Source organism: Theropithecus gelada, chromosome 10 (assembly GCF_003255815.1).
Source record: "Theropithecus gelada isolate Dixy chromosome 10, Tgel_1.0, whole genome shotgun sequence".
In the NCBI taxonomy this organism is placed as follows: Eukaryota; Metazoa; Chordata; class Mammalia; order Primates; family Cercopithecidae; genus Theropithecus; species Theropithecus gelada.
In genome coordinates, this window is record NC_037678.1 from 33,001,845 (window position 1) to 33,025,941 (window position 24,097).

The 24,097-nt window shown below is 52.5% G+C and overlaps 2 protein-coding genes across 3 annotated transcripts; one reads left to right on the plus strand and one right to left on the minus strand.

The window, feature by feature from the left end:
* Window positions 1-2,633: 2,633 nt before the first annotated feature.
* On the minus strand, window positions 2,634-18,332 carry LRRC74B (leucine rich repeat containing 74B). 2 transcript variants are annotated; one of them, XM_025398813.1, is made up of 9 exons: window positions 18,164-18,305; window positions 16,769-16,911; window positions 16,287-16,419; window positions 15,135-15,341; window positions 11,419-11,528; window positions 9,995-10,110; window positions 8,274-8,352; window positions 5,958-6,053; window positions 2,634-2,789 (listed from the first exon to the last, which is right to left on the minus strand). In XM_025398813.1, the coding sequence occupies exons 1-9, from the start codon at window positions 18,303-18,305 to the stop codon at window positions 2,634-2,636; spliced, it is 1,182 nt and encodes a 393-aa protein (XP_025254598.1). The 2 variants fall into 2 exon arrangements, 1 of the variants encoding a protein (XP_025254598.1); XR_003121444.1 differs by lacking the exons at window positions 2,634-2,789; window positions 5,958-6,053; window positions 8,274-8,352 and adding an exon at window positions 9,655-9,677 and having other exon boundaries at window positions 15,135-16,419; window positions 18,164-18,332.
* A 943-nt stretch (window positions 18,333-19,275) lies between these two features.
* On the plus strand, window positions 19,276-22,254 carry LOC112632421 (P2X purinoceptor 6-like). Its single transcript, XM_025398111.1, has 4 exons — window positions 19,276-19,331; window positions 20,015-20,165; window positions 22,069-22,140; window positions 22,228-22,254. Exons 1-4 carry the CDS (start codon window positions 19,276-19,278, stop codon window positions 22,252-22,254), a joined length of 306 nt encoding a protein of 101 aa, XP_025253896.1.
* The last annotated feature ends 1,843 nt before the right edge of the window (window positions 22,255-24,097 follow it).

The following is a 24,097-nucleotide window of genomic DNA, read 5'->3' on the forward strand; positions in this document are numbered from 1 at the left end:
CTGTCTCAAAAAAAAAAAAAAAAATATGGTATTAGAATCTTAGGGGACCACTGTTGTATATGCTGTTTGTTGTTGACCAAAACATTATGATATGCCACATGACTGCCGTATTTGTTTTTCTGATTATAAAAGTAACACATGTTCCCAGTAGAAAGTGTGGAGAATCGCCGGGCACGGTTGCTCACGCCTGTAATCCCAGCACTTTGGGAGGCTGAGGCAGGTAGATCACAAGGTCAGGAGATCAAGACCATCCTGGCTAACACGGTGAAACCCCATCTCTACTAAAAATACAAAAAATTAGCCAGGCGTGGTGGTGAGTGCCTGTAGTCCCAGCTACTCCGGGAGGCTGAGGCAGGAGAATGGCATGAACCCGGGAGGCAGAGCTTGCAGTGAGCCGAGATCGTGCCACTGCACTCCAGCCTGGGCGACAGAAGGAGACTCTGCCTCAAAAAAAAAAAAGTATGGAAAATCTAAAAACAAAAAGAACATAAAATCATCCAAAAACCCGCAGCCTACAGATAAACATTATTAATATTTCAGTTGGGCTTTTTTGGTCTTTTTTTCTTGTGTGTATATATTCATACTTGCATTTATTTATTTATTTTTTTTGGAGACAGAGTCTCACTCTGTCACCCAGGCTCAAGTGCAGTGACACAATTTCGGCTCACTGCAACCTCCACCTCCCAGGTTCAAGTGGTTCTTGTGCCTCAGCCTCCAGAGTAGCTGCATCATATTTATACTTTTTTAATGCCACTAGGCTTAACCAGTATGATATTTTTTGCGACAGCTTTCTTGAGATGTAATTCACATACCACACAAATAACCCATTTAAAATGTAAAATTGAGTGGTTTTTATCATATTCATAGAGTTGCACATCACTACAATCAATTTTAGAACATTTTTATCACCCCCCTGCAAAGAAATTCATATCCTTTAGCTGTCAACCTCCAATCCCTCTATTTCTCTACGTCTAGGCAACTTATCATCTACTGTCTGTCTCTATAGATTTGCGTACTCCGGATGTTTCATATAAATGCAATCATGCAACATGTGGGCTTGTGACTGGCTTCTTTCATTTAGCATCATGTTTCCCAGTTTCATCCATTTTTAGCATGCTTCAGTACTTTTCCTTCTTTTCGAAACAGTTTTATTGAGATGTCATTCACATGCCATACTGTTCATTCCTTTAAAGTATATATAATTCAATTGCCTTTAGAATAGGCAGTTATGTAGCCATCACCACAATACATTTTTAGAACATTTTTATCACCTCCAATTCCTTTTTATTGCCAAATAATATTCCATTGTATGGATATACCACATTGTATTTATCCACTGGTGGGCATTTTTACTCTTAGAATATTATAAATAATGTTGCACAAGTTCTTGCAGGGACATATGTTTTCATTTCTTGTAAGTACCTAGGAATGGAATTAATGGGCTATATGGTAATTATATGATTAAGCTTTTGAGGAACTGTCAGATAAGCCATGTGATTGACTGATTTTAAAGACAGGGTCTTATTGTATTGCCCCAGTTGGTCTCCAACTCCTGAGCTCGAGCAATCCTCCTACCTCAGCCTCTGAATGGCTGGGACTACAGGCACGCGCCACCGCACCCAGCTGCCATGTGATTTTTTCTTCCCAATTTTCTCAGTTAACATTAATCATGTATATTTTCATGAATTCTTAAGTGTCCTTTGAGTGTGTGGCTTTTAACATTTGCAGACTTCTAAATTTTAGTTGGGCAATCCCCTGTTATTGGGGACATTTCCGATTTTCATCATGATAAACAGCATTTCCATGGGCTTTTTTTTTTTTTTTTAAAGACAGATTTGTGCTCTTATTGCCCAGGCTGGAGTGCAATGGTGAGAACTGCAACCTCCACCTCCAGGATTTAAGCGATTCTCCTGCCTCAGCCTCCCGAGTAGCGGGGATTACAGGTGTGTGCCATCACGCCTAGCTAATTTTGTATTTTTAGTAGAGCTGGGGTTTCACCATGTTGGTCAAGCTGGTCTCGAACTCCTGACCTCAATGATCCACCCGCCTTGGCCTCCCAAAGTGCTGGGATTACAGGTGTGAGCCACTGTGCCCAGCCCCATGAGCATCTTTAGGCACCAATCTTTTATTTAGGCATCTCTGGTTATTTCTCTAGAGCACCTTAGTCAAATAATTGTATCAAAGGGCACAGGCAGTTTTGAGGCTCTCAGTGCATAATGATAAATTGCCTTCCAAAAAGCCTGTGCCCGTTTGCACTCTCAAAAGCACAGTGTGCACCCCTCCTTATATTTTAATAGTTTCCTGAGGTCACCAGAACATGAACGTGGGGAGGGCAGGGACTTGCTTGGGCATCTTGGATACCACGCCCAGCTCAATGTGCAGTACTGAGTAGAGGTTTGTGTGACATGAATGAGTGAGAGCACATGAAAGCCCAGATGAGTGCAGGGTCCGTGGGGCACAGCGGAGGGTACAGGTGTGTGAGCACCGTGAAGGCCAGCTCCATAGGACTTAGCACACTGCTGACGTGGGGACTCAGTACAGACACAAGTGGTAACAAGGCCTCGTGAGTCAAAGAGCTTCTCACCCTGGAGGTCAAAGCAAGTGACTGGAGATGAGGAAGCCGCACTCCAAGGTCACTTAGGGACAGACGCTGGCAGGGCTGGTCTGAAGACTGGCAGCAACTCCTTTTTATACTCCACTCTGCAAGCACCAGTCTTTATGCAGAGCTCTGGAAGAATTCCCCTCACTGAGCTAGCAAGGCCATCAAACTCCGCGTTCACCTGGATATCCTGAGGAGACACCCATTACAAGGATGAACTTTGTTACTATCTGAGAACTTGACCATTTTTCACTCACACACACAAGGTCTCAGAGAAGCTCCTTCGGGCGGCTTCTCCCCTGTGGATGACAATCTCATACCCACAAACTAGTAAGATCCAGGAGAGAAGGGGACAATGAGGGATGTTTAAATTCCTGCTGTATTTATTTATTTAGAAATGGGATCGTACTCTGTCACCACGCTGGAGTGCAGTGGCTCAGTCATAGCTCACTTCATCCCTGAGCTCCTGGACTCAAGCTATCCTCTCGCTTAAGCCTCCAGAATAGCGGGGACTACAGGTGCCCACCACCATGCCCGGCTATGCTGTGTTTTCAGATCTGGGGGCTGGTTACATAGACACCTATGCCGTTTGTGAAAATTCTCCAAGCTCTATGCTTAATCTTTGTGCATTTTTCAGCATAAATGTTGTTCCTCAATTAAAAAACCAAGAGGTTGTTAGAACAGAACTGGCACTGATTGAGTCCTTCTCTGTGCAAGGCCTTTCCATCAGGTCTGTCATCTCAGCTTAAGTTCATGATGGCCTTAGGGGGTAGACGTTAGCCCCATTTCACAAAAACACAAGTCTGAGCCCAGGGAAAGATTTTCCTTGAACTATAAGTCTTCAAAACTATTTCCCTCAAAGCCCAGAATAAAATCTGGGCTAGTCAGATTATACTAATGATAACAGATAACAACAGTTAAGGAACAGAAAATAGAATATTCAATTCAGGCTAATTGTTTTTCTTCGTGTTTTTGTTTTGTTTTTTGTTTGTTTGTTTGTTTTTGAGATGGAGTCTCGCTCTGTCACCCAGGTTGGAGTGCAATGGCACGGTCTCGGCTCACTGCAACCGCTGCTTTCTGGTTCAAGCGATTCTCCTGCCTCGGCCTCCTGAGTAGCTGAGGTTACAGAGGGGCACCACCACATCCAGCTAATTCTTCTTCTTTCTTTTACAACACAGAGTTTCATTCTCGTTGCCCAGGCTGGAGTGCAATGGCGCAATCTTGGCTCACTGCAACCTCCACTTCCTGGGTTCAAGTGATTTTCCTGCCTCAGCCTCCCGAGTAGCTGGGATTACAAGTGCATACCACTATGCCTGGCTAATTTTTGTATTTTTAGTAGAGACAGGGTTTCACCATGTTGGCCAGGCTGATCTCGAACTCCTGACCTCAGGTGATCTCCCTGCCTCGGCCTCCCAAAGTTCTGGGATTACAGGCGTGAGCCACCAACTCTGGTCAAATTTTTGTATTATTAGTAAACACCGGTTTTGCCATGTTGGGCCAGGGTGGTCTCGAATTCCTGACCTCAGGTGATCCACCTGCCTTGGCCTCCTGAGGTCCTGGGATTATAGGCGTGGACCATCATGCCCAGCCCAGGCTAGTTATTGATTGATTGTTTATGATTCTTTGACTCAGAATCTTGTCCAGGATCCCACATTGATAGACACAGGATTTGGTCCCAAGCCTGAACTGATTCCAAAGCCCGTGACATTCCCATGAAACTAGGGGCTTCTGATAATGACCATACATTATGTCAAGTAAGTATACATTCAGGTAGGATAATGCCATATGTCATTCTATTTCTTTTAGAATGACAGATCCAGTGCTGACAGGAATTCTCAGAGCAGCAGGCACATGATTAAGGCAAGAACAGGCCATTAGAAGGAAACGGTAAGGATGTTTGACATTGGTTGTCCCAAACCTGAATAACTGAAACTACACACACACATTTCTGGAAAGGCTTTGACTCAAGTCTGGGTTGAAAAAAATCAGGGTTAGAATCAGCACTGATTTGTAACTCAACTTTTTTGTTTCCTTCTTTTTGTATATTTTTTGAGACAGAGTCTGGCTCTGTTGCCCAGGCTGGAGTACAGTGGCACAATCATAGCTCTCTGAAGCCACAAACTCCTGGGATCAAGTGATCCTCCTGCTTCAGTCTTCTGAGTACCCGAAACTATGGGTGTGTGACACATGCCTGGCTAATTTTTTAAAAAGCTTTTTGTAGAGATGGAGATCTTGCTGTGTTGCCCAGGAGAGTCTTGAAGTCTGGGTTTCAAGGGATCCTCCCACCTCAGCCTCCCAACGTGCTAAGATTATAGGTGTTAGTCACCTCACCTGGCACTTTTTCTACATTAAAAATCAAAATTTGCCAGGCTCAATGGCTCATGTCTATAATCCCAGCACTTGGGAGGCCAAGGTGGTTGGATCACCTGAGGTCAGGAGTTCAAGACCAGCCTGGCCAACCTGGTGAAACCCCATCTCTACTAAAAAAATTTAAAAAAAAAAAAATTAAGCCGGGCATGGTGGCACACACCTGTAATCTCAGCTACTTGGGAGGCTGAGGCAGAATTGCCTGAACCTGGGAGCCAGAAGTTGCAAAGAGCTGAGATAGCACCACTCCACTCCAGCCTGGGTGACAGAGTGAGACTCCGTCTCAAAAAAATAAAAATAAAAAATCAAAATTGACCCAAGACATGAGAAACCACAGCACAAGGATCACTTGAGTTCAGAAGTTTGAAACCAGCCTGGGCAACATAGCAAGCCCCCATCTCTAAAAAGAATTAGCCAGGTATGGTGACCTGTGCCTGTACTTCCAGCTACTTGGCGAGCTTAGACAGGAGGACCACTTGAGCCAAGGAATTTGAGACTGCAGTGAACTATGATCACACCACTGCACTGCAGCTGGGTGATAGACTGAGACCCTGACTCAAAAAAAAGTGACAGAATTGAATGAAAAAGGATCCTAATCTCTCTCACAGCCACTCAAGTGAACCTTCCAGCACCACAGTCCACCTGCAGACAGTCGGGGGAGGGGCAGAGGGCAGCCTTGCAGGTGCAACTGCAGATCTAAACCTCAGTGGATAGGGAGCATCGTGCCCAGACCTCCACTTATCCTCTCTCAGCCAATGAAGAACCCAGGCAGGGGCCCCAGGCAAGATCCCACAGAACCACCAGTCCAGAGGGGGCAGAGCCGAGTGGCACCATGCCTGCATTCAGGTCCCTATTGCAACTCTGCCTCTGCCACGCCGTGTGTCTGGGCAGGGCTCTTGATTTCTCTAACCCTCACTTTCTTCTTCTAAAATGATGATACCTCACAGGGCTGTTGGGAGGATCAGAAACGAGGTTTATAAAATGCTCTTACTGAGAAATCCAACAGTTCCAGGGCAGAGGCTGGATTGTCCTGGACAGACTTGAGGAGACCAAAGCAGCCTTCACTTCGCATGGGATTCCTGGACACCTAAGAAACACGCACACAAAGCTGCGAGAAGCCAGGTCGGGGGAGGACAGAGAGCAACGTGAAAGGGAAGGAGGGGCTCCTCATCTCTGAGGACACAGCTACTATGGCCACACTGTCTCAGCTCAGAAGGTGTCTCCATCAGACAGTCAGACAGAATGCTCTGGTGAGGCTGCTGGGCCAGAGAAGAGAGGAAGGGAGAGGCCTCTGACTGATACAGACACACAAGACACACTCTTGCCTTTAAGAACTTGCCTGCTGGGGAGAGAGGAGGGAAAGGAAGCATCATGAAATGTGGTGTGATCAGCGCAGAGTGTGCACCAGCTCCCCTGGGAGGGAAAGCCTGGGAGGGGAGGTGTATCTGGGTAGGGCTCAGCTGAGCTTCCCAGGTGAGGTGGCCGGAGCTGGACATTTCAGCAAGAACAGCAGAGGAACAAAGGCAGGGGTGAAAAATAGTACCGTGTGTGTGTGGGTGTGTGTGTGTGTACTCCGAGCTTGGGGTGAGAGCACTGAACTTGGAAGAGAGGGGCTGGCAGAGCCCAGATCCCCCATGACATGCTATGTTACCTTTTTTTTTTTTTTTAGACAGAGTCATGCTCTGTCGCCCAGTCTGGAGTGCAGTGGTGAGATCTCAGCTTGCTGCAACCTCCGCCTACTGGGTTCAAAGGATCCTCCTGCCTCAGCCTCCAGAGTAGCTGGGATTATAGGTGTGCGCCACCACTTCTGGCTAATTTTTTTGCGTTTTCAGTAGAGACAGGGTTTCACCATGTAGGTCAGTCTGGGCTCAAACTCCTGACCTCAGGCGCCTGCTTCAGCCTCCAGAAGTTCTGGGACTACTGGCGTGAGCCACCACACCCAGTTCCCCGTGACAAAATGCACTCGAAGCTTGGGTTTCTCCAGAGGGGATAAAACTCCCACAGTTTTCAGGCAGGGCATGTTTCTGGTTTAGAAAGGTCACTGGGTAGCAGGTGGGAAGGAAGGACTGTAGCCAGGAACCCCGCAAGTTCACAGAAGCTGAGAGGGGAAGTCAGAAGAGGGAGGAGTCAGCAGGGTGAGCCCCTGCAGAGGGTGGGCGGGACGGTGTGGAAAAGGGAGGGGTGGCCGGGCGCGGTGGCTCAAGCCTGTAATCCCAGCACTTTGGGAGGCCGAGACGGGCGGATCACGAGGTCAGGAGATCGAGACCATCCTGGTTAATATGGTGAAACCCCGTCTCTACTAAAAAGTACAAAAAACTAGCCGGGCGAGGTGGCGGGCGCCTGTAGTCCCAGCTACTTGGGAGGCTGAGGCAGGAGAATGGCGTGAACCCGGGAGGCGGAGCTTGTAGTGAGCTGAGATCCGGCCACTGCACTCCAGCCTGGGCGACAGAGCGAGACTCCGTCTCAAAAAAAAAAAAAAAAAAAAAGAAAAGGGAGGGGCAAGCAGGCTCTGGGCCCCAGCTGGTGACTTGCGAAGGAGCCCCCCACCAGGAGGCAGCCCTTAGAGGGGGGTGATGCATTCAGGTTGGACTCTCACATTCCCACGTGACTTTGGGACATTTAGAGGACTGTCTAGGAGGTGACTGGAAACGCAGGTCTACGGTTCAGAGAGGTCCGGGTTCCTGTGGGGCAGGGAGCAGGGGAGGAGAGCTATGGGAGAAGCCCAGGGAAGGATGGGGTGGGGAGCTGAGGGCCAACAGAGCTGGGTGTCCATACCCAGCTAGCAATACTGTCCCCCAGCATGTACCTGCTGTGGGCACAGTGGTCCCCTGGGGACCTGCTCCCCACTCGCCTCCCTCCTGTGTCTGTCTTCTGCTCTCTGTCCTGCTCAGCACTCCCTCCCCACCTGCAAACCCAGGGGAAGGACTCCAGCTGGAAACACCAGGCCTCAGGTCGGCCTGAGCAGTGGCCAACGCAACACCTGGGTGGGGCCTGGGTCCCAGCAAGACCAGAGGAAAGGCAGGGGAGAAGATGAGGGAGACACAAGGGATGCCCAGCCACCTTCATCAGAGCAGCACCCCAGTCCACAGAGGAGGAAGGGCAGCAAGAAGATGTGGGAGAGAAGCTGGGAGGGAGGAAGGGGAGAAGAGGAGGGCCAGACCCCAGATGCAGGGTGAGTGGCAAGGGAGCGAGCCAGCCTGTGTGCACCTGCCCGCTGCCCCTGGGTGTGGGCTGTGGGGGAGGGATCTGTGTGGACTGGTACAGGGCAGGTCTGTGATGGGGTCTCAGTCATCAGGCTAGCACTCACTACAAGAATCCTCAGCGTCTGGTTGACCCGGAGACCCAGGCCCAGGCTCAGGGCTCCCATCGCAGAGATGCGGTTGTTGCTGCAACAAAGACAACAGACACATGCTTTGTGCAACCTTCCAAGCAGCCGTGCAGAGCCCACTGCCCCAGGGTGCCCACTGGAGTTGCCATTGCAGCCACCAGGTTGGGTCTCTCATTCCAGCCCTCCACTCACACCGCAGGAACCCTGGATAGGTCAACAGGTGAAAGGTGGAGATGACACCGTTCAGAGGGATCACGCAGCAAACACGCCTAAAGCGTCCCTGTCCTGGTGGACACCAGCTGCCGCTCCCTGGCCCTCTGAGCTCTGCAAGTGCGCCCACACGTTCTGCCCGAGCTGGCATCTCATGCCTATCACCAATGACAACGCCTGTTCCAGAAAATCACCTTGCTTCTGTCCAAGGCCTCTCCTCCTCCCACTGTTCCCAGACTCCAGGCCTCAGCACCACCCTGGACCACTTTGTCTCCGGAGCCAGTCCCACTTCCCTTTCACTTCTCAGACCCCAGCTCTGGCTGCACCTCCATTTTCAGCCTCTGTGGCTGCCCCTAGTCTTAGCTCCTCCCATGGGGAGGAAAGCTGGGCAGGATTGAGTGGGGCCTTCTTGCCCATGGGGAGCTGCCCCTGGGAAGGGTCTCAGCCACAGCAGCCCATGACCTCCCTGGCCTCTGACCCATGACCTCCTTGGCATCCACCTCTTTTCTTCCTTCTGGGCTTGTGCCCCCTGGCTAGACTGGGACACTGCCTGGCCTGGAGGAGCCCTTCACACAGGGCATGCTCCAGTAGCCACGTGCTGAGCAAAACAGGCACTGGGGCAGGGTCCTGCCTTGCCCCATCTGGACTAGGCTCGTTTTTCTCCCTCTGTTGCTCAGGCTGCAATGCAGCGGCATGATGACAGCTCACTGCAGCCTGAACTCCTGAATCCTACGCTTAAGCAATCCTCCTGCCTCAGCCTCCCAAGTACCAGGAATGATAGGTGTATGCCACCGGAAATGGACAATTTTTAGATTTTGCATAGAAATGGAGTCATGCTCTGTTGCCTAGCCTGGTCTCAAAATCCTGTCCTTAATGGATCCTCCCACCTCAGCCTTCTGAAGTGCTAGGATTACAGGTATGAGCCACAGAACCTGGCCTTGGCTCATCTGCAAGGGAGAAAAGCTTGCATGGAGCACCCGCCATGCACCAGGCTCTGCGGGAGATGCTTTATACACACCGTGTGCAATTCGCGGCCATCCGCCTGTGCTGTAGGAATCACAGGTCTCTATGTAACAGTGATGAATTCCCCATGACTGTAATTCCAGCACTTTGGGAGGCTGAGGCAGGAAGACTGCTTCAGCCCAAGAGTTCAAGGCCAGCAGGAGACTGTCTCTACAAAAAGGAAAAAATTAGCCAGGCTTGGTGACATACTCCTGTGGTCCTAGCTACTTAGGAGGCTGAGGTGGCGATATTGCTTGAGCCTGGAAGGTCAAGGCTGCAGTGAGCCATGATCACATCACTGCTCTCTAGCCTGGGCAGTAAAATAAGATGCTGTGTTAAATCAATACATAAAATTATAAACTCCAGCGATAAGGATGACAGAGCTGCTCTGGGACTGTGGCTCAAGTCCTGTCACAGGTAGACTGTGTGGATCAGCAGAAAGATCATGGAGCCCACGATTCCTGGGGTGTGCCCCCGGCGATCCTCACCTCATGTTGAGTTCCTCCAACACGTTGTTGGCCTTGAGAGCCTCACCCACCGCAGAAGCTCCAGGATCCCCAAAGCCATTGTATGAGATGTCTAGAACTTTCAGGAAGGTGTTTGCCTAGAATACCGAAGAGTGAAGTCATGGGACCCCGTCTGACAGTGGAGCAAGCCAGGGTGCCACAGCCTCAGAGACCAGGAGTCCTGAGGAGCAAAGATAAGGGATAAAGGGCAGAAGGGGAGAGGCTCCAAGGAAGGGTCAGGAAAGTGCCATGCAGACCCCCCGGTGGCTACAGCTTGGATGATGGTGGTCAACAGAGCCCAGTGGCCCAGAGCACAACAGGAAAGGACCGGTGTAGACGTGAATGGCCCTCAGAGAGACCGGGAGGGATGTGTGCAGAGCAGCAGCAGGCCCCAGAAACATTGAACGGACTCCACACCCACTTAATGGCTCTGGAGGGCAGGGATCCCAAGATCCAGTGAACAGCTGTTGGATGAAATCTGCCCAGGGTACTGTGATGGGAAGAACAGTAGGTGCTCTGGCAAGACAGAATGTGACATGCCACCTTGTGGGGCAGGACCCCAAGGTCAGCCCCTGTATCAGGGCAAGACAGCAGCTGCCATGGCCTGAGGAGGACCCCACAGGGTATCTGGCACCAGGGACATTGCAGACACCTTGTAGCACCCTAGCACCAGCTTGAGCCGCCCATTCCCGAGCCCTATGAGCCACACATGGAAGGGAACGGTGGGTGTTTGAGAGGCTGTGCTGGCATCCAAGGGTGCAAGGTCTCATCTGAGGAAACCACCTGCCTATGCCCAACAGTGAGCGTGTGTCACCAGACTGCACGGATGTCCCTTCCCAGCTGGGTGTCTATGGTGTCTGGGGAAGGTGCAAGACATTCAACAGTGACCCTTCAGGAAATGATATGACAGTGAGCACAGCGTATTGTGGTCACTAAATGAAGCCAGGAAAATTAAAATCACCTAAAGAAACAGTCTTTAAGCTCTGCTTAAAAGATCCACGGTTCGGCCGGGCGCGGTGGCTCACGCTTGTAATCCCAGCACTTTGGGAGGTCGAGGCGGGCGGATCACGAGGTCAGGAGATCGAGACCATCCTGGCTAACACGGTGAAACCCCGTCTCTACTAAAAATACGAAAAATTAGCCGGGCGTGGTGGTGGGTGCTTGTAGTCCCAGCTACTCAGGAGACTGAGGCAGGAGAATGGCGTGAACCCGGGAAGCAGAGCTTGCAGTGAGCCGAGATCGCGCCACTGAACTCCAGCCTGGGCGACAGAGCAAGACTCTGTCTCAAAAAAAAAAAAAAAAGATCCAAGGTTCATTTCCGAAGAGCTGCAGAGACAGGGATCTGGCCCCTGTGAGGCAGGTCCCAGCAGACAGGTTGCAGGGCTGACTAGGTGGGGGCTTCATACCTCCAGTCCCCTGGCAAATGCCACAGCTCCTGGGCCTCGGAGGTGATTCCAGCTCACGTTAAGTTTGGTGAGTCCAGTGTTTTCTGCCAGGGCTGGTCCGAGTGTCTCCCCTTCAGAAACACCAAGAGAGACCTTCTGACTCACTCTCTTCACTCCTTCAAAAGATCGCACTGATGCCCACTGTGTGCTGAGCCTCTGCTGGGCAGGAGGGTCACAGACATGAAACTAACATGGGCCTGCCATGCCCTTAAGGAACTCACATTTCATGGGGGAAATACAAATACAAACGTATGGGATGTGAGCTATTCATTTAGACTGCCAAGGGGGAGGCATGGGAACCGAGTGGTGGCTAACCTGTCTTGCGGACAGTCAGGAAAGAGGACAGAGGAGATAACTCAGGACTGAGGAATTCCTGACGGGCTTGTGCATGCACAATGGGGAGGAGACACAGGAAAGTGCAAATGGCAGAGGCACCTGTGGAAATGCATGCAGGCTTGGAGCTGGGGCTGGGGAGGGCGAAGCCAGTGAGGTGAGGAAGGAGTAACAGGCACTTGAGAGATGCTGAGGGGCCTTGAGTGCCAAGCTAAGGGGCTTAGGCAGCACATACAAGCGGCAAGGAGTCAGGGAGGGCCTTAAGAAGCGATGAGGCTGGACTAGCATTTCAGCAAGTGGCAGGTGTCCAGGATAGACTGGGCTGGGTGGGGGCAGAGGCAAGAGGCTGGGGGACCACGTAGAAGGCTGGTGCCATAGGGTAGGCACGAGGTGACTGGGCTGGCACAGTTGTGATACAGAGGAGATGGGGGTGGTAGAGAAAGGAAGGTGAAAGCCAGGCAGTGGTGTGTGCCTGTGGTCCCAGTGACTCAGGAGGCTGAGGCAGGAGGATTTCTTGAGGCCAGGAGTTCAAGACCAGCCTGGACAAAAAAGCGAGACCTGGAGATGAAGGCGGAGCAACATGGCCGAACAGAACCCTCCAGCAGTCATCCCACAACCCTCACAGGAACACCAAAGCGAACATGTGGGGAAAAGAGAGATCAGACTTACTGTGCCTATGTAGAAAGAAGTAGACATAAGAAACTCCATTTTGTTCTGTACTAAGAGAAATTCTTCTGCCTTGAGATGCTGTTAATCTGTAACCCTAGCCCCAGCCCTGTGCTTGCAGAGACATGTGCTGTGTTGATTCAAGGTTTAATGGATTTAGGGCTGTGCAGGATGTGCTTTGTTTAAAAAAAAAGTGCTTGAAGGCAGTATGCTTGTTAAAAGTCATCACCATTCTCTAATGTCAGGTACCCAGGGACACAATACACTGCGAAGGCCACGGGGACCTCTGCCTAGGAAAGCCAGGTGTTGTCCAAGGTTACCCCCCATGCGATAGCCTGAGATATGGCCTCCTGGGAAGGGAAAGACCTGACCTTAAAGGGTCTGTGCCTCTTTGCAGTTGAGATAAGAGGAAGGCATCTGTCCCCTGCTCGTCCCTGGGAATAGAATGTCTCCGTGTAAAACCCAGTTGTATGTTCTATTTACTGAGATAGGAGAAAACTGCCTTAGGGCTGGAGGTGAGCCGTGGCAATACTGATGTTTGTGTACTCCCACATCAAAGCACAGCACCTTTCCTTAAACTTATTTATCACACAAACATCATTGCTCAAATGTGCTGACCCTCTCCCCACCATTACCCTATTGTCCTGCCACATCCCCCTCTCCGAGGAGATGGTAGAGATAATGATCAATAAATACTGAGGGAACTCAGAGACCAGTGCCAGCGGGCGGGCGGGGATCCTCCCTATGCTGAGCGCAGGTCCCCTGGGCCCACTGTTCTTTCTCTATTCTTTGTCTCTGTGTCTTATTTCTCTCCTCAGTCTCTCTTCCCACCTGAAGAGAAACACCCACAGGTGTGGAAGGGCTGGCCCCCTTCACGAACATTTATACACATAAGAAAGCACCTGCATAAGACGCAGAAACCAGCTGCACATCACAGTACCTGCTTTTAACATCATAACAGGGAAACAGGCACTAAAGAGGAAAGAAAGCTAGTCTTTTTGTTGTTGTTAAGACACGGTCTCACTCTGTTGCCCAACCTGGAGTGCAGTGGACAATCACGGCTCACTGCAGCCTTGGCGTCTTGGGCTCAAGCGATTCTCCTACCTCAGCCTCCTGACTGAGACTACAGGCACAGGCCACCACTTGGGGCTTTTTATTTTATTTTTTTTTTTTGAGACGGAGTCTCGCTCTGTCACCCAGGGCTAATTTTTAAAATTATTTGTTGTCACCACTGAGGCTCCCTATATTGCCCAGTTTGGTTTCGAACTCCTGGCCTCAAGCAATCTGCGCCCCTCAACCTCCCAAAATGTTGTTGGCATTACAGATAGCCACAGTGCCCTGCCAAGCCTCACTTTTAATTTCACCGACTTCTTGCAATAATTTTCTTAGAAGGCAAACTGGTTCTCTGGCAGTCACATGCCAGGGCCAGTTCTCACAGGCCAAGGCTGATGTCACCCCACTTGCTCTAAGCTGCTTGAGACAGAGAAGTGCTTCTGAAAAGGCAATTCTCGGCCAGGTGCGGTGGCTCATGACTAATCCCAGCACTTTAGGAGCCTGAGGCGGGCGGATCACAAGGTCAGGGGTTCGAGACCAGCCTGACCAACATGGTGAAACCCCATCTCTACTAAAAATACAAAAATTAGTTGGGTACAGTCACACGCGCCTGTAATCCCAGCTACTCAGGAGGCAGGAGAATTGCTTGAACATGGGAGGTGGAGGTTGCAGTGAGCAGAGATCACACCATTGCACTCCAGCCTAGGTGACACAGTGAGACTCCACTCTGTCTCAAAGGAAAAAAAAAACGGTTTTTGTTCTTTTGAAAATGTTCCTGGGGCATCCATTAAAATGCAGATTCATGGGCATTCCCCTAAGAGTTTGGTTCAGCAGGTCCAGGGTCAGCATCCGCATGCCCAACCCAGGGTCCCAGGTGATCCTTACTATTATTGGACCATTTGAGGAGAGGCAGGTGGAAGTGCATATTCCTGGCAAAGCAGATAGCTCCTGCATATGCTCAGGGGCATGACAGTGATGAGATCAAGGAATCCCAACCATGTCTGCTACCTCACTTGGAACAAAATCTTCACCTTTTTTGCCACAGCCTGTAGCCCTGCAGCACCCTCTGCCCTCTCCACCCCACAGCCTGGCCACGCTTCCCTGGCTCCCTAGCCTAGTCACACTGCTGTCTGCCAGTCTGGGAAACAGGCCCGCATGCGCACGGTTCCTCTGCTTGAAATGCTCTCCCTCTGATCTTGCCAAGGCTGACTCCTTCCCACTCTGCACATTTCAGCTTAAATTCACCTCACAGAGGCCTCCCCAGCCACCTCTTTAAAGCAGGGGGTCCCCATTCTTCTTCAGAAGCAGAAACTATTTGTTTCTTTTGAGAATGATGTTGTCAACATTGTTCCTTGAGGCCAGGAACTTGGTTTTGTTCAAGGTGGATCCCTGGTGGCTAAGTCAGTGCGCAGCACATACAGCAGTGGGCAATGAGATATTTGTGGAAGGAATGAAGAGTTCTGTGTGGCTGGAGTGGAAGAGCAGTGGGGCAAGGTGGGGTGTGGGGAGCAGGAGCCACAGCACATGCTCCCTGGCAATGTACAGTGAGGTCCTGCCAACCCCCACCCACCCCTGCCCCAGGAAGCTGAGCTTTTATGGCCCATGGTGCCCTGGGCAGGCGTTACCTGCTTGCTCATTCAGCTGGTTATAGCTCAGGTCCAGGGACTTCAGGTCTGTGTGGCCCAGCAGGAGTTCAGCAAGGTACTGGGCCGCCTGCTCCTCCAGGCCATTCCCTGACAGCTGTATCTTCTGCACGGCCCGGTTGATGGTGAAAGCAGCACAGAGGGCCTGGGCTCCTGCCACTCCCAGCTGGTTCTCCGACAGGTCCACAGCTGGGGGACGGAACCACTTCTCAGTCAGTGGGGCACAAAGCCAGGCACCGCCCCCCACCTCCCTCTTCTGCCATCCGCCAAACCTCCAGGTCTGAGTCAGAGGAAGGCGCCTTATAGGTGAACTGTCCCGGGGTTGGATGGTAGCTCTGGCTCCCAATGGCTGGGTCCCCGCTGCCCCGACCTCTCTCTCCCTGTGTGCCCATGAGCTTCTGTGTCAAGCGGTTAAAACCGCCAACCTCCTGGTACTGTAGAGACTGCTGTGGTGGGGGACAGCCACCCCGTCAATGACTGTGTCTGGCAGTGATATCACCACCTACTTCAGAAGCCCTCACGGCCCCATTGCCAGGATTGGCAGTAATAGCCCAGGTGGCCATGCATGGAGCACTTACATGGGTCACACACTCTGCTGACCACTTCAGGAGCGCGTTTCACTTCATGCTCACCACAGCCCCAAGCCTATGAGGTCTTGTGGGGGCCATTTCACAGATCAGAAACTGAAGCTCAGAGAGGTTAAGCTGCTTGCCCAGGTATCCAGCTCTTCGGTGGCAGAACTGGCATTTGGCCCCAGCCGCATCAAACTCTCACATTGCCTACCTGCTTCTTACAATGCCCAACCCCCACCTCTCTGTGTGGAAGGACTCTCCCAACCTGCATTCAGGTATTGGGAGTCTACCATGTGCCAGGTGAAGAGGGGGATGCTGGCCAGCAAGAGAGGAGAGTGGTGGGGTGGGGTGGGTGAGGAAGGGACTTGTATCCAGCATTGACTGCACAGCGGAGGGTCTAACTCTACCCCATATGCCCCCTCCTGTGATGAGGCCCCTCCTTTATCCACCAGCAACACCAGCATGCCCCCAGGTGACATGGCCCAGCTTTTGGGGGTGGAGGCACATCCCTGAGGATAGGGAGGACTGACGCCTGCCCACCTGCCCCAGGCCCAGCACCTACCACGGATGCTGCTGCTTTTGCTCAGGGCACCTGCCAGGGCCTCTGCACCCGCCCCACAGAGCCCATTGTCTCGAAGGTCCAGCCGCTTGACATATGGATTGGAGCTCAACGAGGAAGCCAGAGCCCGGGCGCCCTGGGACAGACAGAGCAAACACACTGGCCACTATCCTGGCTCATGCTCCAGGGCTCAGCCCGCTCCACGTCCTCCAGCTGGAAAGCCCACCCCTTCCCACCTGTTTTAAGTGACACCTGCTTCTCCTTTCAGGCTCTGTGAAGGTCTCCTCCCACCCCCAGCTCTCCCTGACCCCCCAGCTGGTTAGGAGCCTGCAGGTTCCCCAACCCTTAACGCCACCTGTCACAGCCTCAACCCCATCTGTCTCCCAGATGTGGAGGGTGAGGCATGCCTGGCACAGGCAGAAGCTGGGGAGTGTAGGGGACAGACTCTCCCTGTAAACCTGGATACAGTGTCCCTCCAGGGGTACCTGGGGCCCCAGGCCACGGTGCCGGAGGTTCAGCTCTTGGGCGCTCCCTTGGCGCAGAAAGCAGGAGACGGGCACAACGCTATGGGCCCGGCAAGACCTCAGGTACAGTGTGTCCCTGACCAGTTCTCCAAGCCCATGGGTGCCTGGTAGGAGACAGGGGGACGAATGTGGACCCCTGCACAGCTACAGCCACCTGTGTCACTACCTGGCCTATATTTTGCCTCTAGAAGCACTGCTTCCTGTGCTCCTTGGGACCACTGCTCCCATAAGACAATGAGGACATCAAGGCTCAGGCAACGCAAATCTTTTCCTTAAAGTCATACAGCTATGAAAAGAAAGTTGGACAACCTGGACAACATAGCCAGACAATTTTTTTTTTTTCGAGACAGAGTCTTGCTGTCACCCAGGCTGGAAGGCAGTGGCACGATCTCGGCTCACTGCAACCTCTGCCTCAAAGGTTCAAGCAATTCTCCTGCCTCAGCCTCCTGAGTAGCTGGGATTACAGGCGCCTGCCACTACACCGGGCTAATTTTTTAGCAATAGAGACGGAGTTTCACCATGTTGGCCAGGCTGGTCTCAAACTCCTGAGCTCAGGTGATCCGCTTGCCCAGGCCTCCCAAAGTGCTGTGATTATAGGCGTGAGCCACCACGCCCAGCCAAAAAATTTATTAAATTAGCCAGGTGAGGTGGTCCCCTGTAGTCCCAGCTACTCAGGAGGCTGAGGCAGAAGGCTCACTAGAGTGCAGAGTTCAAGGCTGCAGTGAGCTATTATCCTGCCACTGCACTGAAGCCTGGGTGACAGAGCAAGACCCTGGCTCTAATAAATAAATAATTTATTTATATATTTGTTTATTAATAAATATGAGCCCAGGCAATCCAATGTTGTTGGTTGCGGTAGAAGCCGTGGCTGGCCTGCGCTGAGCGTCCCACAGCTAGGGGTGGTAGCTAATCCTGCCAGAGTCAGGCCTCTGCCAGTCTGATGCCAAACTGCATGCTGTGTCTTTTAACCTGGATTGCAGGCCACACATGTGTTGTAAACATTTTACGGGAGAAAAAACCGAAATCGTTCTCAATTCTATACATCCATTAGCTTAGTTTTTCCTGTGGATTGGGATAACCCGGCTGATTCCATTTCAGGACACAGGAAAACCCGGCTTTTATTCCATTTCAGGGCGGGACAGCCCTTGGTGCACAGTCTGGCGGGATTTTGCATTTTACCCTGATGCTTCTAGGAGCAATGAAGGGAGGGCAGGGGGCTGGAGGCGCCCCTCAGACGGGTACGTTCCCTGCTGGACACGGGTCTCCTGCCCCCTTAGCCCCAGCCCGCCTCCCCCGACCCCTGCCGGAGAAGACCCCAGAAGGGGAGGAGTCGAGCCTGCCCCCTCCCCCGAGCACCTTCCATCTCCCAGTCGGAGTCCCAATCGGCCTCGGCACCCTGCACGGCCTCGGGGACCCCTGAAAGACGCCCACAGGCCGCCATAGCCTCCTCTTCTTTCTGCTCTTCATCCTCCCCAGACCTCTCGCAGGAACCCCTCATGGTTACGACCCTCTCGCAGTCTCAGACACTGAGACGGGGACAGCTTAGCGTCCCACCCAGAGCGCGGCCCGGGATTGTGGGCGGAGTCTGCGGCTGCGCTGACCAACCGAATGTGCCGTCCAGCGACAGGCGTCCCCCACAGCCAATAGCGAGGCGCTCCCCCGCGGCGGTCGCCCCGGCAACCAGGTGTTGTTAGTTGCCGTAGAAACTGTGGGGGGGGCTTGTGCTGAGACTCCTCGCCCAGGCTGATAAACTGCATGCGCCACAGACCATGCACCGGGTTGGGCGCTTTGAGGCTTTTATCCTCTCTGCTTCCCTAGGCGGTTCCAGCATCGCCCCCCTTTCATGGAATGGGAAACATGCCTGACTCCTGAGCTTGTGTTTTCTTCACTGCACTTGGGAGCAGCTTTTCAGGAGGGTCTGGGGAACCTCTCAGAGCCAGGTCACCCTCTCACTCTGTGGCTCTCAGTTCTCTTGCATGCGCTGGCCTTTGCATAGGCTGTTCGTTCCCCTGGGAACCTCCATCCCCATCTTTGTCTGCTTCTTCACTTCAGAATCTGCAAGGGTCGGCTCAGAAGTCACTTATTCCTGAAGCTTTACTCACAGCCTCCCCGGGGCTGTTGCTGCCCTCAGGCCGTCCTCTCACAGCACTGATAACAGCTGTCCTTCCCCATCCTCTCACCACCTCCACTCCCACCCCAGGAAGTGAGACCCCAGGGCAGAGACAGAGCTGCTGCTGTATTCTGTGTGCCATGGCCCAGCAAAGGGAATGTAGGGAGGGTAGGAGGTGCAGGACAGCTGGGGTTAGGGACTGAGGGCTGGGTGTCGGAGGCTGGATCCTGCTTTAGTGGAAGTGTCCCTTTAACAGCGACTGGCCTGGCCTGGCTCGGGCCCTGCTTTGCCTCCTGTTCAGCTGTGACTGCAGCTACCATGCTGACTCATGTGCCCGCAGCTAGCAGGAGCTGGCAGAATGGGCTCCCCAGGGGCTATGACAGGCTGGGGGCTTCTGGGTTATAAGACAGAGAAGTATGTGATGACCAGGAACTGGCGGGTGGGCGCCCTACAGAGGCTGCTGCAGTTTGGGATCGTGGTCTATGTGGTAGGGTAAGAGAGAAGAGCTTTTGGCCAGGCTGGAGGGGCAGGGGAAGAGGTGGGGGGTGGGGTTTGGTCCTGCTGGGTTGAAGTTGAGGGTTGGGCTGTTTAGGGGCTGGAGGGGAAGGGGGCAGATTGGGACAGGGGCTGGGGGGAGGTAGGTGATACAAGACAGGAGAGCAAGAACAAGCTGTGTGTTTGTCCTGTGTGCCCACCTGCCTCCTTCCCAGTCCCTCCCCACGGCCCCACCCAGGGAGCGCAGGACATCGTCCTTAACAACATCTGTGAGAGCTGGAGCAGTAGCCCCAGAGAGACCACCAGCTATATCTCGGGTCAGGGGAGTCTAGAAGCTGGGAGCTGGGTCTAGTGAGGCTGGGGGTGGGTGCTGGCTGGGGAAGGTGATTGTCCGAGGGCACTGGCTCTCTGACGCATGGCTGGAGCTTCTGTCTCGTTCAGGGGGTCTGGAGTGGGAAGTGGGGCCAGAGAGGAGGTGGGGCCCTCGATGTTGGGCTGGGAGCCTGTAGGGTGTGGGGAGAGAACTGAGCATGTAGGGCCCAGCTCCGCCCCTGTCACTACACCCTGGGGACACACCACACTGCCTAACTTCTCTTCCCCAGGTGGGCTCTCCTCGCCAAAAAAGGCTACCAGGACCGGGATCTTGACCCCCAGATTTCCGTCATCACCAAACTCAAAGGGGTTTCCGTGACTCAGATCGAGGAACTTGGAAACCGGCTGTGGGATGTGGCCGACTTCGTGAAGCCACCTCAGGTGGGGGCCCTGGTGCTGCTGATGGGGGCACAAGTCCTTTGCCCACTGACAGCTTGGACACCTGCCATGCAGCCATGCAGAGAGAAGCATGTGATGCCAGAGACAGCTGGGTGTTCTCAGGAAGGCCTTCACAGAGGAGTGGCGCCTGGACAGGGCTTTCAGGGTTGTGTAGGAGGTTTCAGGGTGGAAAAAGGGGCTGGTCAAGAAGCCAGGCCAGGGCTGGGTGTGGTGGCTCACTCCTGTAATGCCGGTACTTTGGGAGGCTGAGGCGGGTGGATCACGAGGTCAGAAGATAGAGACTATCCTGGCTAACACGGTGAAACCCTGTCTGTACTAAAAATACAAAAAATCTGCCGGGCATGGTGGCGGGCGCTTGTAGTCCTAGCTACTCGGGGAGGCTGAGGCAGGAGAATGGTGTGAACCTGGGAGGCGGAGCTTGCAGTGAGCCGAGACAGCTCCACAGCACCCCAGCCGGGGAGACAAAGAGAGACTCTGTCCCCTGTCCCAAAAAAGAAGCCAGACCAGAGAAACTGCATTTCCAAAGACTGCCAACAAAAGAAGGGGGTGTCCGGGACTAATGGCTTGAGCTTGAGAGTGGTGTGGGGTGCTGGGGCATGGAACTTCCTGTAGCCCTGCTCCCTGACCTGGGGCACTGTGGTCAGGTGCTGCTCCTCCCCTCTGCTCGGCTGTGTTTCCCTCCTCCTTCCACCCAGCTCATCCCCAGCCTCAACTTCCACTTCTGCTCTTCTGATGCCCAGGGTGTGTGTAGCCCCAGTGAACACCTGCCCAGAGCACAGCTGTCTTCCAGGTGCACACCCGCATGTCCAAAGATGAATTATTTCCCTCTCCTGGCATGGCCTCTGTGACATCCACTAGTCACGATGGCTGTGACATCCACTAGTGCCTCAGCCAGATCCGTGACTCAACCTCGACCCCTTCCTGTACCTTCCAAGATTTTTCACCACTACCCTTGCCATGCCTGCATGAGACTATGGCCTCCTAGAGGGCCCTTAGATGCCCCTCTCGCCTCCTCCCTACTGCTCGGTGCACACCCCGCAGCAGCCAGGCTGAACTTTCACACCAGGCATCCTCAGAGCCTGCAGCCCCTGCTTCTAACCTCAGGAATTCCCCCAACCCTGCCTATGATGGTGTCCACACATTTCTCCCAATCCTAATGGCTGCCACTCCCACCACCCTCTGCTCAGCCCTCGCCTTCCCTTCCTGTGCATACATTCCTCAAATTCACAGTGCTCTCACGAGCAGCACTGGAGGGTCAGCCTTTCTTTCCAATGTCCTAGGCCACCCATTGACCACAGGCAGAGCTTTCCCTCTTCTCCCCTGGCCCCTGTTGTGCCAGTGCTGCCGTGTGTGGGATGGGAGACTCACCTTTTCTCCATCCTGGGCAGGTACTGGGCCCAGCTCTCCCCTGGATCTTCAGTACTAGAAGCAGCAGGCTGTTGGAATATTCTGGTTGAAGCCAGGCATGGTAGCTGGAGCCTGTAGTCCCAGCTACTTGGGAGGCTGAGGCAGGAGGATCTCCTGAGCCCAGGAGTTAGAGTTTGCAGTGAGCACTGATGATAACACTGCACTCCAGCCTGGGTGACTAAGTGCAACCCTGTCTCTAAATGCACACAGACACACGCACACACACAAATAAATTTTGGTTGAGCAAATGAGAAAGAAACTTGTCTCAAGAGATGGACATGGGCACGAGGCCTCCCGGTCTCAAAAATGGCCAGAACCCCTGCCGGCCTCCCATCTCTGCTTCAATCTGCCTTATGGGGGGACAGGGTTAATGACTGGACGGGGCCAACATCCCTTCCCTCATAAACCAGGCTGCCGGCTTCCGGCCTTTCTGGTCGATGCGAGCCCAACCAGGCCAACCTTAAGATTTGGCTCCTAGGGAGAAAATGTGTTCTTCTTGGTGACCAACTTCCTTGTGACGCCAGCCCAAGTTCAGGGCAGATGCCCAGAGGTGAGTTTGTCCAGGATCCTCCCAGCAGACCCCTCATTCCTCCACCAGCCCCAGGTGGCCACCCGTGTTTCCCTTTCCCCTTCCCAGGTGGCTGAAGGCTCAGCATGTGCTTAGTGTCCCCCAGGCACTGGGCTACATCTTTGTGTGAATCATTTCGTTCAGTCTTCACATATCCCCACAGGAATTCCTGGGATCCCCATTTCAGAGGCAAAGACTGAGGCTCAGTGAGGTTGAATCACTTTCTTAAGGCCTCCCAGCCTGTGGGTGACAGAAACCCGAGCTCTGGGCAGCAGCAGTTTCCATGAGGTGCCCAGGCCCTCCCATCCTGGTCCTGCCTCTGGGTACTCTCCAGGTTGTTAGTGTGACACCCAGAGCTGGGCACATGCTCAGGGAGGCTCCAATAGCAAGAGCCAAGCAGTGGCATGATCATGGCTCTCTGCAGCCTCAAACTCCCAAGTGATCGTCCTACCTCATCCTCCAGAATAGCTGGGGCAACAAGCATAGGCCACCACACCCAGATAATTGTATTATTCTATGTAGTGATGGGGTCTCACTGTGTTGCCCAGGCTGCTTCCAAACTCCTGGACTCAATCAATCCTCCTCCCTCAGCCTCCCAAAGTGCTGGGATTACAGGTATGAGCCACCAAGGCCAGCCCAGGACACGTTTCTTGAGAGACACAGATATCTTTTGTTCCCGTGTAGTAAGAAACCAAAGTTGAATAAGCTTATACTTACGTTCAGCAATCAATGTTTCTGTATTATATCTTATTTGGAAGTGATCTAGATATTCAACAAATAACCATCTTTTAATTTAACTTAGTTTGACTTTAAGGTTTTAGATTACCGAAAAGATTTTGGATTTTTTTTGTGTGTGTGTGTGCGCTTTTGTCACCCAGGCTGGAGTGCAGTGGTGCAATCTCGGTTCACTGCAACCTCTGCCTCTTGGGTTCGAGCGATTCTCCTACCTCAGCCTCCTCAGTAACTGCAATTACAGGTGCCTGCCATCATGCCTGGCTAATTTTTGTATTTTTAGTAGAGTCGAGGTTTCGCCATGTTGGCCAGGTTGTTCTCAAACTCCTGACATCAGGTGATCCATCCTCCTTGGCCTTCCAAAGTGTTGGGATTACAGGTGTGAGCCACCTTGCCCGGCCAGAAATTATCATCATTATTATTGTCATTATTATTGAGACAAGGTCTCAATAATAGTGGGAGTTGGCTGGAGTGCAATAGCACAATCATGGCTCACTGCAGCCTTGAACTCCTGGAAATTATTTTTAAGTAGACATATTTTATAAAATGTAATCATTATTTAAATAGTATGTCTAGCAATAAGTCAGTCAAAAATAAAAATTAAAACAATAAAAAATTATTTATAGCTGGGCACAGTGGCTCCCACCTGTAATCCCAGCACTTTGGGAGGCCAGGACAGGAGGATTGCTTGAGGCCCAGAATTTGAGACCAGCCTGGGCAACATAGTAAGACTCCACTCGACAAGAATATTTTTCTAAAAATTAGCCAGGCATCATGGTACACACCTATAGTCCCAGCTACTCAGGATACTGAGGCAAGAGGAGTTCAAGGCTACAGTGAGCTACGGTCCCACTACTATAGTTTAGCCTGGGCAACGGAGCAACACCCAGTCTCAAAAAATAATAATTATAACTTATTTACAAATTTTTTCCCACTTGCATTTATATAAGTTTAGTTTGTTTAACAATTAGATTTGAGGCTGGGCGCGGTGGCTCAAGCCTGTAATCCCAGCACTTTGGGAGGCCGAGGCGGGCGGATCACGAGGTCAGGAGATCGAGCCCATCCTGGCTAACACGGTGAAACCCCGTCTCTACTAAAAAATACAAAAAACTAGCCGGGCGAGGTGGCAGGCGCCTGTAGTCCCAGCTACTCGGGAGGCTGAGGCAGGAGAATGGCGTAAACCCGGGAGGCGGAGCTTGCAGTGAGC